Raw genomic sequence first — 13,021 nt, 5'->3', positions numbered from 1 at the left:
GGGGGGGCAGAAAGTGACAAGTTTAACAACACATCGCTTAATGAGTAAAAAATGAATCCAAGATGTAATAAAGTCAAGATTTAGGAGCATGCAGAGATTCACTATGAGCAAAACCTTGACACAGTTCTAATCATTCACACTCTCCTTTTGGAGTCCCTCTAAAAACAACAACAACAAAGGTGCTTTCCCTTTGCACTATGAAATAGGTAGATTGCAATGCTTTCATTGTCCAGTATCCTAAGCCAACTTTAGGATAAAGACCATCTGTTGTGCATTTGCCTCGCCATTAGCTAGACTTCCATCCAAATGTAGTTCAAATATTGACCAAATATCTAGAACGTGTGCAAAAAACAAAACAAATCAATGTGCATTTCCATCCACTACTGTTATGAGTACAAGTTGGCATCGAGATAAACATCTGGTAACGCTAATTCTCCGGTTGGGTGCCATTGCCGAAGAAGAGGTTGCAATAAGATGACGAAATTAAAAGAGCGCCTGTCGAACTTCAAATGGTAGAAAAGCAATGCAGAAAACATGATGGAAATATGGCAACTATGTTTGTTTCAAGTATTAAAGTGAGAACGTTTTTTTAGTCTGCTGCTATTTTTAGTCTGTAGAAGCTGAAGCTTTAGTGGTCACATGCTGATCCTAGCGCCATTACTTTGGTTTGTTTATCTAACAGTTTGTTTTTCATAGGCTAGCTGTTGGCTCTTAGTTTCATTGCAGAACAAACAGTGGACGACAACAGTACAAAATTAAATACATTCAGCAAAGAACCATAAAACATGGAACCTCATGTTGATGCGCCATCTTGTTTCTTCTTGTCTTGTTTAACAGAAGCTGGGGTCCTAAACACTGCCAAATACCATCCATTTGAACTAAGAGCTGCGTGTTTGAAAATATAAATTGTATGGTTATCTGCCTATTAGACTATTACATGTGTAAAAATAGTGACCACAACATTTTTGGTCACTGCTTGTTAGGAAGTTTCAGACCACCCAAACAAGAGCAAATAGTTTGATAGAAAGAAGTGGCTCACACAGTTGTCTTTGCATAATGTCTTGCTCTTGTGGTGTGAAAGCAGTTTTTAAGACTACTCACAATATCTGTATCTGTGTTTGGATAACATTAGTACGCTCATCCAGCCCTGGTGCAGAAATAACTCCACGACTTGACCAGTTTCAAAGATGCAATGACAGGTTTCAAACAAAAATTATTCAACATGCTCCAACTAGTAGGAAATTCGGCACATTAGGAACATATAACTTTTAGCATCACTAAACCTGTTCTTAAAATGTACGATTGAAATTTTACGTTTACTGCTCTCTTTGGCCAGGCTTCAGATTATATTGGTATTGCTCCATCCTTAACAGCTTTTGCAAAGCCTGAGGTCCTCAGAGAAGGACCTGCTGACTGTTACCGTTACTGAATTCAGGACAAGCATGATTTGAGACTAGGGGCAGGGGCCGTGCCTTTGCTGTCAGGAGCTCTAGAATGACCTGTCTGGGCAGCTAAGGCTCATCTCTATGTTCTGTTAAAGGTTTATACCAAAAAGCAATACATAGACTGATCCAAAAATAATCCACCCCACTGTCCCACTTGAAGTGTGGGGCAGTGACTGCAGAGACCCAGTCCTTTGTATTTCCTATTTTATTTTTCTGTGTGTAGGACTCTTCAGGAATCTTCAGGGTCAGCAAAGAGGCTTTGGACCCCATGTGGGGATGCCAATAAGCAAGGTGTGCAGCCCGTTCTCATTCCCAGGTCAAACACTGCCACTTTGTCACACCCCTGTCGTACCGAGACTCAAAGACCTCACAGGCCTGCAGGCACAGAGAGAACAGACAGCCGACGGCATGCTGAACATCCTTGTGCTGTATTTGTTCAAAATCCGGCACCTTCCCGCAGGTTTGTGAGGAAGTGTGGATGGGTTTATTTGTGTTTTAAAACGTAACAGCTGAGAAACAATCCGAAAATGTTTTGTTCTTCCGATTCATGGCTTTGTTCTCACTAACAGTGGTTCATCTCTTCATTGACTTTATAGATTGCTCGACCGCTCCAGCGCTATCTCTCTCTCCCTATTCAAGTGCATGCTCGCTCGTTGAGCCACAGATGGGCGAATTTTGAATGCAACTGCAACTGATAATGTGACGACATATTATACCTTTAAATGGCTTCTTACAACTCACCTTTATCGACTGACATATCAATAATTTTTGTGCATTTCCATCTTTGATATCTCATTATACAGTGTTGAGTGGGCATTACTGCAATATCATTACTTTCCCCAGTCACGAACAGTGTAAGGGATTCCAATTTCCAAAACAGTAATTATATCACAGCTATTAATCCAGGTAATGCTGCGTTACTGGGTTACCAGAATGCAATTTGTTTTTTGTGCTAGTAAAGCTTATGTAACAATGACATGCGGCAGGTCAATATGAATCTTCACATCATGTTGAGTTGAACTTTCAGGCAAAGATTGCCTCAGGCTGCCCGGTTTTTCCAGGGTTCAAAAGCATGCATTACATCCCCAGTTTAATATTTTGAATGCCAAATTGAAATTTGAATAGATGTCAAGCGCAAAAACTCCATGTGCACCCTCTATTTTGGTTCATGTTTGTGCAGCAGCGCAACGTGCAAAACGGCAGGGTGAAGGTGAATATTGATCAGCAGGTGTGTTGATTATTAAATACTCTGTCAGCCAGTCACATCACTTGTCTCGTGGTTGGAAAAGAGGCTATGATGCGCCCTGGTAACCAGACGTCTCCATAAAAATGCTGAACATCGAGTTATAACCAACCAGTCTGATGTGCATAGATGTCTGTACGGGTATAATTTGCCCAACAATGCTCATTATCTTTTATTTTACATCCAACAGTCTCATTAATAGTATTCTTTAGAGTGTAATATTCGCCAACCCAGTCTACAGTCCTCTGTCAGCATGTGAAAATTAAAAAAATGGATTGTACTGACAAGAAACAACAATTCATCAGGTGAATTGTTTATTTGGCAACATCAACTGCATCACAGCACACAGTCCAATACAGCAAATACTGTATCATTAACAATAAGTTAGTTAAAAGCTTTTTAAATATGTATTTAGTATCTGAATAAACAGAAAATAATTCAGCAGTTTTGGCTGCTTTAAAGTGCTTCAAAATTCTTCTAAAAGTCAAAAGTCAAAAGGATAAAGATGTACGAGGTTTCTGAATGGCAGCCTGTTACAACTTCACTTGTCCGAAAAAAACAACAACTAAATCTTCCTCACATTCCACCCTCTTCGTCACCTCTCATAATACTGCTGATTAATGACAGAAACATTAGAAATTATTTTATTCTTTTAAATTCACACATCTGACTTCTCTGGCATTACTCAGAATTTCAGATTTTATTCTAAAAATCTCTACTTTAACTCAAATCCTAATTTGAACTTTTCTGAAGCATTAGCAAAGAATTTTAGCTCCCTTCATTTAGCAGGTCAGCCACGTTCTTCTCTAAAATTCTGAAAAAGGGTTCTATTCTATATAATTAACATATATGACTTAATAGTGAAACTTTCAAAATAAAATACTGGTAAAACAAATGCAGTCAGTCAATGCGTAAATTGAACAACAAGCTAACATGCTAAAGCACAACACCAGAACAATTTAGTGTATCTGTCCTGGGTTTTGGAGTACGAAATAAAAAATAAAAACTTTTAGAGAGAAGATATAAGATGGCTGCCAACTGTAAGAGCTTAAACTTATATAAAAGCAAAACACAGTTTACTTGTTGATCTAGAATCTTTAAACAGTATCTTCGTTGGGGTCAGTGGGACCAGCCATATTTGAAACATGTTGAGTCCAATAAAAGAATTTGGTTAAAACCATTATATTGTCAATGGTCTTTTAAATCAACACAATGAACATTCAAAAAAAATGACAGAATGGCAGCCATCTTAGTTGTAGCCAGTAATAATTAAAGACAGTGATGTAAGTGTCTCACAGCTCAGTGTCTCCAAGACGGTCCATGTTCTGGACGTATACCGGCAGCTTGTGGTGGACCATCTCGTCTACCTCTCTCTGGTCCCGACTTTCCGTCTGCAGGGCAAACAGCTGGATGAAATAAGACAAGACAGACAGGTCAGATACAACAACAAGAAATATGATAACCCATCTTGCCAAACTTCAGCATGGAGTGTACAGAAATGTGTGCAGCATGTACAGAAAAAAAACAAGGAACTTCAGGACTACTATTCGACCCACCCAGGGTGATAAACATCTCAAATGAATTAATGATTCAAGAATGTAAAACTAAATGTAAAACAAGTACAAAGGCAATACATCACATAAGCAACAATACATACAAAATACAGTTCTAACCAAGAAGTGGAACCATAACATTTGTACAAAAGCATCATTAAAATTCCTCTATAACCCTGAAAAAGTCACAATGCATTTTATTTCACTGTTAACATAAACAAACATGTGTTAAGAACAAGACTATGAAGAGAAAAAAACAAGATGCTTTATCTTAAATAAATATGAAACCAGATCAAAATTAAAGTTAAAACGTTTAACTAAATGGCGAGATAAATGGGGTGATTATTTCCACCAAATGACTGACCTTTTTAAACCAAATGGATGGTACATTTTGAAAATGAGACTTCATTAAAACAAAATTATGTTGCTATGGTTGACTTTTTTTCAAACAAAATGTCATGACTTTTTTCTGACAAAAATGAGATAACATTTTAAAATACAATATGAACCTTTGTGAATTGATTTTTAAAGCTAATCTCCAAGAAACAACCCCGTTTTCCACAAAAAAGGAGAGTTTTAAAAAAAGAATAATTTCATGCTCACCAGCTGGCAGAGCTGTTCGTTCTCCTCAGTCAGACTCGTTGTCTTCTGAACTTCAGCATCAAAACTCAGCAGAACAGGCTGGGGTGACAACCAGTTAAGGACTGGAAACCAGCAAATTCAGAGTTTAAATGACAAACAGACAAAGTGGATCAGTGTGTTGTCCTTAAGAGTTTCAAACATTCATTACAATGTCTTCACTATTAAATTGAATGCAGCTACAAGCTGGACATTAATCTGCAAACTTGTAACATCACGGCTGAGGATTCAGCTGAAGGATATGCATACACTGGAATAGGACGGACAGGAAGTTGTGCAGTGAAACCAGGAAGGTGTCGGCCCACTGGCGGGAGAAGTACGGAGAGAAGGCGGGGTTCTGCTCGGGGGTGGGTATAAACGGCAGAATAAACCAATCACGCCACTCAACCTGACTCTGCAGCTCTAATGCCTGCTTCTGGAAAAACTCCTGCGTCTTCTCAAGGTTCCCTTTCTAAGAGGATGAAAGGACGGAGGTATGGTTGTAATAGAGATTTTTAACTGTTTTGTAGAGACTGGTGTTTTCTTGATTTCTCTACATTATGTTACCTGGATGGTGTTGATGACGTAGTATCTGTACAGGCTGGTTCTCAGTTTATTGACTGTGGACCTGTAAACATCCTCCAGTCTGCACAACAGACGTCTGTCCAAGTAAAGCCAGTACTCCTTCAGACCAAACAGGTCAAAGCTCTGAACAAACTGCTGTAGCTGATCGATGATCTTATCCACCTGCAAATAGATGTTTTAGATTAAAGACAAACCTAAAAATAAACAGCATTTTCTTAGGTTAGGGACAAGAACCATTAAACAAATTCTTCACATAAAAATAGATGCATCCATATAGCGTACCCTGAAGCCTTTCTCCTTGTCGGCTTTGATATCGGTGTCCAGGTGTTTCAGAGTGCTGGTGAAGCCGCGGTAGATTAGATACTCTCTGACATGTTCGTCTGTCCTCTCTACTGCCGACCCCATAGTGACCTCTGACCCTGTGAGGTACAATATAATACGTTTTACTGTTAATTTACAACCAGAAAAAAAATGTTTGGTTTTCTGTAATCGTTCAACTGCTCGACCACATCGACCACATAAATGCCTTTGATGTTGTGTGAATGTTTCTCAATTTTATAGTTCATTTTTATATGAAACAGAGTTGGTTTGTGTGGCAAGATACATTTTAGAGGAACATTACTATGAAGTCCAGTCTGATCTAATACTTTGGGCAATTTTGTTTTTTCCATAACTCACATGAAGAGCAACATAGTGGTTTAACACTAGCATAGCTAAATATGTCCCTGTTATCAAGTTCAAATCATTTTCTGAAATTGATTACTCATTTATATCACTCATCTTAAGTCTTATCTAAATCCAAGTTTCATTTTTCCATACTTCTGGTTTCAAGACATGGACACGACTCATTACTGTATTGGCAGATTTCTTCACTTGTTTTAAGAAATTTACTATTTTAGGACGCTGCTATCAATAGAATTGACATTTCTTTGTACATTTGAAAAGATTTTAATATTTTGGGAGAATACATGTTAAGCCTCAAGAGAGATCCCTCAGGAGAGTAAAATAATGTATCTTGGTCTGATAGAGGAAATAGTTAGAGGTGCTCCAATTCAACTTTTTCTATCCCTATACTGATTCAGATACATCAAATCAGGGCTTCTGTAGATACTGAGTATACCGTCTGATAACAGTGCTCTCTTTTCCTCCAAATAATAAGTGGAAATAGGAAGCCCCCTACATCGCTGTCAAATTGTATTTGATGCCTGCAAAAAACAACAAATAAAAGCTGGTATAACACTGAACATCCCAGACCAAAACAATAGATGGAATTAGAAAGGGAAATATTTTGGAAAGAAAAACTGACTTTTTCCCTGAGGACTGGAGAAGAGAAATGGATCGTCTTCACTGCAAACAAGGAAGCAATCATATCTGCATCTGGATAAAACTAACAACACTATATCTAAGTAAGGAATGTGTAGTCCACTTGTTTCATCTGTATTGATGATTTTGCCTTTTTTTATAAAATATCTTAAAATTGTTCTAAATAACAAATGGAAAAACATGTTTTTAAATGACAAACAGAACAAATCATATCAATTATTCATATTCACACTGATCATTACCCATATTACATTTAAAATGTCATAAACAAACAATAATAGCCACCTTAACAGCATCACATAATATATATTGGGCTATTAATATCACACAACCAGTTAAGTTAGTGTTATTTAGACAGGAGACTGCAAATGACAATATGAGACTACTATTGACTAACTAACTAAAAACATACCGCTACAATGCTGAATCTTTTTGGATAAGATTTCTATGTAAGATGAATCCTGGCCAAATAAAAGACGAATAAATAAATGACTCAATACATAAATGATCAAAAAATGCACAAACAAAATGGATTAAAAATAAATGTAAGCAATAATTACATGATATAATGGGACATAAATTAATATTTCCATTTTAATTGGGTTAGGTTAACCTAACTGCTCTAATGCTCTTTTTAAACCCCTTTTATTTATTTTTATTTTTATCTTTTACCCCTTACTTCTTTTAATCCTCTTAATTGTTTATGTTTTTAACCTTTTTGTTTTTTAAATTTTCTTTTCCTAGGTTATATTTAACTTGTATATTGGGATTTTAACCATACATGTTTTTTAAAGAAACTCAGAGACCTTTTCAGGAAAATTCTCCACGTGTGCCCGCTCCCCCGTCAAGAATATCTCACTCCCAACCTAACCTAACCCAGTGTTGAAAGGCAGATAGTGATAGCCAGCAAGCTATTGGGTATAGTCAGATCTTGGCACTGTGGATCAACCAATAGGCAAAAAGTTGACCCCATGACACACAGTCCCCTTATTTCCTTTTAATATATTATACTATATTCATCCCGTCGTAAGGGGGAAATTTTGTCTCTGCATTTGAGCCATCCCTGTATTTAGGGAGCAGTGGGTTGTCCACGACAGGCGCATAGTGAAGCAGAAATGCATTGAGAAATGTAAAAAGAAATTTATGAAGAAAATAATACATTAATAAATAAGTTTGGAGAAATAAAAATAATTAAAAATGCAAAGGAAAAACTTTGAGTAAATTAAATAATTAACAAAAACATAAATAAACTCATGAACAGTCAATGAAATAGTGAATAAATGAACTTTATAAATAAATGTAAAACTATATCAATAAATGTCAAAGTTGATGAAAAGAAACAACTAAAAGGGAAAATTAAATGGAAGAGTGGATAAATACAGGAATTAATACAAAAGTAAATAGATAAAGAAGCACATTATAAGAGAAATATGTTATGTCACATTTGATTAATTAATGCAGATATATATTTGTTATGATATTTTTGCTACATTTAATGTCATTAATATATTCATCAAGTCATTAATTTATTTATTTATTGTGTCAGGTTACGTCCTCCACAATTTCCACCCAACTTCTTAGTATTATCCCAACACACTTCGGTTCGGGTTCGTCCTAAAGTACAAATTCTGTACTTTCAAAAATGTCACAAGTCTTAGCGAAGAGTAGCTTTTGCCTATAGAGTGTTGAACTGCTCTACTTTTGTTACATGCTTAAAGCATGACGTTTCTGCAGTTAGTCATTTTGATTCCTTCCGGTCTCTCTTACCAAAAAAACGTTCATGTCAAACCCCGTTAAAACATCTCATGACCTGGACACATGGCGTTATATCATTAAATAAACTGTCGCATTCACTCAACATCTGAGTAAACACCATATATTGGTAGCGTCGCTCAAGATACCTGTTAAATACGAAGTGTCCCAAAAGCTCCAGTTAACGTTAGTACCTAACTTAGATTCCACAAAGATGTTTGCCACCCAAAAAAACGATTAAGTCATACTTTTTTATATTCCGAAAAAACAATGCATAGCATATGTATCACGTTAATATAAGAAAGGCCTTACATCGTGTCTAAATATGTAGTTACGCACCTCAAGTAGCGAATTTGTATTGCAGTTGGGTTTCTTCGTACAAGAGAACAGCAGTTACCACCGTCAAACCTTCAACCTGCGCAAACGGAATTAACGTTATTTAGATCCAAGTAACACATCATCTGCTACTCTGTTATAATCTTAATGTAATACGATGTGAAATATTTCCAAAAACAAAGATAACATTCTGTTCCGGGTGTGTTTGTTATCTCCAGTCATATGACGAGGTCTTCTTCTTCTTCTTCTTCTTCTTCTTTGAGGTTTATTGGCGGTTAGCAAACAATGAATTAGTGCATTACCGCCACCAACTGGTATGGAGTGTGGATTAGGATGTCTAATAGGCTACTTATATACAAATTTAAATTCAAAAGTAAAAGAAAAAAGAAACAAAACAGAACAACGAGCTCATATTTTCTTAATAATATTAATTAATCTAAGATATTTAAATAACACTTGAAACATTCACTTTTTGAGTTATTTTGCAGAATATCCACTATATCCAACTGTACCTTCATCTTGCCGAGGTCTCCAATCAGCTGCCCTCTTTCCTGCTCATATTTCTGACATTGTACAATTACATGCTCTATTGTTTCCTCTTGCTCACAATAGTCACATTTCCCTGTTTCATGTTTACCTATTTTTTAAGCATACCGTTTAGGCCAGTATGTCCAAATCTAAGCCTTGATATTACCGTTTCCTCTCTCCTGTTCCTTCCTGCACATCTCATTTCTCCCACTTTCCTCTGAACTTGGTAAAACCATTGTCGTTTCCTGTCTTCTTCCCATTGCTTCTGCCACCTTTCCTTCAACCTCTGTTTAATGATACGTTTCTGATTTACTGAAGCTGACTGTAAGATTAGTACAGCTATTTTTTGTGGCCTCTTTTGCAGCTTTATCTGCCATTTCATTTCCTATGACCCCAATATGTGCTGGTACCCATAGGAATATGACTGTCAGACCCATCATTTAAATTCTGTATGTTTGTTGTATTTCAATAAGGATGTCTGGTCTACTGTCTGAATGGCTGTTCTGTAAGCTGGCTAATGATGAGCTTGAGTCTGAACAAATGATTGCCCTTAATGGTCTTGTGTCCTCTATCCACTGTATTGCTAATATTATTGACAACATTTCCACTGTGTACACTGATAGTCCCTCAGTGATCATTTTACCTATTTTAATATTAAATTCTGGGACAATAAATGCCACTCCTGTTTCCTAAATTCTTTGATGCATCTGTAAAAACCTGGATATAACTGTGGTAACTGTCGATATGTGCCTGTATTGTATGCCAATTGAAATGATTCGCTCTACCCTTGTTCTTCTTTTTTAATAACGTAAAGTCTACTGTTGCATTAGGAAGTATCCACGGTGCTATTGTTGGTAATGGGACTGTTGGACTGAAGTTTAATTAAGCTATGCCAAGTTATGTTGCTTTCTGTGCTACTGTCCAGCCAAAGCTTCTTGTCTCCCTCTTCTCCTTTTCCCAGCAAGGTTCTAACGTTTCTTGTGTTGGATGTTCTTCACTGTGTCCCTGTAGATTTGCCCAATAACTCAATGCTATTCTTCTTGTTCTTGTTCTTGTTCTTGTTCTTCTGTGGTGTTTAACGGCAGCTTGCATCCTTTTTGTTGCATTACTGCCATCTTCCGGTTTCAGTCAGTGTATATGTGCCCAACTACTAAACATCAGTGTCGTTGTTCGCAAGAAGTTTGTAAAGTACCTTCTTCCCAGATTACTAGATCCCTACCCTATTATATTATTCAACTCTCTTCCTCTCATCCCTAGTCTGCATTTCTCCCAGCATGCCCCTCCTTTCTCAGCTGTGTCTAATACAGGAGGTGATAACATGTTGTACAGTTTCTGGTGCCTGGCACAGAGACCGGTTGGATGCTTCCCTATCATGTGCAGTGTGCTGCGTAGATTGCTGTGCCCTATTCTTAATCTTGATATTGGAACCTCTTCTCTCCTGTTTCCTCCCCTGTATTTTACACTGCTCACTTTACTCTGAATTGAATGTAGGTGTCTCCCCCTCGTCTCCTGGTCCCAATGTTGTTGCCATACTTTGTTGATATTTTTCCTGATGATGCCCTTCCCCTCTGCTTTGGATAACTTGATACAGATGTCTACTTTGTTTTTCTTTAGTGCTTGTTTGGCTAGTTTGTCCACTTTTTCATTTCCTCTGATACCTATATGGGACGGTATCCATATAAATATAACTTCAGTGCCTTGTTCTATTGCTCTAGAGTGAATTGATGTTATTTTTAATAACAGATCTTGTCGAATATTGGACATACCTGACTTCAGACTAATGAGTGCAGACATGGAGTCACTGCAAATAAGGACTTTGCCTGGTCTGTGTTGGTCAACCCACTCTAGGGCCAAAAAAATTGCATACAATTCAACTGTATACACAGCTAAAAAATTCGAAGTGCATTTAAATATTTCAAATTTGTGACAAAGAACTGCAACAACAGATCCTGTACTGTCTGTAGATGGATCTTTTGATCCATCAGTAAAAACATGCACATGCTCTGAGTATTTTTATCTGTGTACTCATAGAACTCACTCACATCAGTATTTTTTTTTTACCTTAATTTGCAGCAACTCCATATCCACCTCTGGTTCTTTTAGCAACCACACAGGAGTTATTAGCCAAATGACAGAAGGGAAAGCTCTATATCAGAGACTCCTAGGATTCTTGCTGTTGCTTCTCCTATCCAGCCAAAACTTGTCTTTGGTACTTTATGTCTTTCCCAACATGCCTGTAATACTTTTTTAGTTGGATGATTATCTTCATGACCGCTCAGATTTATCCAATAATTAACCAACAGTTGTTTTCTGCGAAGACACAATGGCATTTCTCCTGTCTCTACTTGGATGGCGCACACAGTTGATGTTCTTCCTGCACCTATACAAACTCTGAGGGCCCTGGTCTGGATAACATCTAGCTGTTTAAGTGTGGTTTCTGATGCTGAACCAAATGCTATACTACTATAATCTAATCTGGAGCTTTGTAAATGTGTATCAGGGATGCAACCTCTGGTCCCCAGTCCAACCCTGCAGACATCTCATTACATTTATAACTTTTTTAGACTTATCACTAACGTTTTTAATGTGGTCTTTCCAATCTGCTGTCAAAGTGTACTCCTAAAAACCGAAATGACCATTTCTAACTTGTTTTCATACAGATTCAGCTGAAAGTTTCTCCTAGTTCTCTGTCTCATAAAGAACATTACTTTCGTTTTTTCAGATGAGAATTTAAATCCCTTCTTGCAGTTTTTGAACATGTTCCAAATGTCTTCCTTTTTTCTATAAGGTCCCATCATCTGCAAATAACGACCTTTCTATATCTGGTGAGACCGTTCCAAAGATGTAATTTATTGCAATTAAGAATAATATAGGACTTACCACACTCCCTTGTGGAGTCCCATTTTCTACCTCATATTTTCTTGACCTTTCAGCTCCTACTTTTACCTGGATAGTTCTTTTATTTAAAAAGTCCATTATCCAATTAAACAGTTTTCCTCTGATTCCCATTAAATACATTTTTATCAAAATACCTTCCCTCCATAGCATATCATAAGCCTTTTCTACATCAAAAAATACTGCTGCCACAGTTTCTTTATTAACCTGTGCCTTTCTTAACTCATCCTCTAGACCAGCGGTTCCCAAACTTTTTAGGCCACGCACCCCCTTCTACATCCCAACTGGGTTCACGCACCCCCAATCCCCCACACCTTAAAAAAAAGAAGCAACAGAGCCTATTTATAGCCGCATAGAAATCGGACCAATGAGAGAACAGTTTGCTCGCGCGTGGCGTTTGTTTACAATATTTAGTCCGCTGTTAAATGTTGCAGTGTGAACACAAACCGAACAAAGGGGCAACTGCAACATTGTATCATATTATCCCTGAATCAGAACAAAGCAAACGAACTGAAGGTGTGAAAACGCCCTGAAACACTGCAACAAAGTTTCAATAAATTTCAGTTACACAAGGCATCACTTTGAAAGAGCAATAAGGATGGCGAGGACACACGCACAGGCTCAGAGGCAGATTGCATCACATTTAATTTACAATTAACCATACATAGAATGAGACTGCAGTTGTTTTGGGCTGTTTTGTAACTCCTCCAATTTCGATAGAAAAAATGTAAGGGGCTTTTGAT

The 13,021-nt window shown here is 37.3% G+C and overlaps 1 protein-coding gene across 1 annotated transcript in view; it reads right to left on the bottom strand.

Annotated features, from left to right (window-relative positions):
• Window positions 1-9,113, bottom strand: part of wdr91 (WD repeat domain 91) — a 48,019-nt gene extending 38,906 nt beyond the window's left edge. Inside the window, exons 1-6 of the mRNA XM_031875729.1 lie at window positions 8,859-9,113; window positions 5,727-5,863; window positions 5,427-5,606; window positions 5,124-5,331; window positions 4,845-4,927; window positions 3,985-4,094 (exon numbers count right to left, since the gene is read on the bottom strand). Of these exons, the coding sequence (XP_031731589.1) occupies window positions 3,985-4,094; window positions 4,845-4,927; window positions 5,124-5,331; window positions 5,427-5,606; window positions 5,727-5,849 (704 nt within the window). The 5' untranslated portion in view covers window positions 5,850-5,863; window positions 8,859-9,113. The remainder of the gene's footprint in view (window positions 1-3,984; window positions 4,095-4,844; window positions 4,928-5,123; window positions 5,332-5,426; window positions 5,607-5,726; window positions 5,864-8,858) is intronic.
• Window positions 9,114-13,021: the final 3,908 nt, after the last annotated feature.

This window comes from Anarrhichthys ocellatus, unplaced genomic scaffold (genome assembly GCF_004355925.1).
Source record: "Anarrhichthys ocellatus isolate YVR2014 unplaced genomic scaffold, GSC_Weel_1.0 scaffold95, whole genome shotgun sequence".
NCBI classification, from domain to species: Eukaryota; Metazoa; Chordata; class Actinopteri; order Perciformes; family Anarhichadidae; genus Anarrhichthys; species Anarrhichthys ocellatus.
The sequence above is the reverse complement of the archived record's forward strand: the minus strand, read 5'-3'. Positions and strand labels throughout refer to the sequence as shown.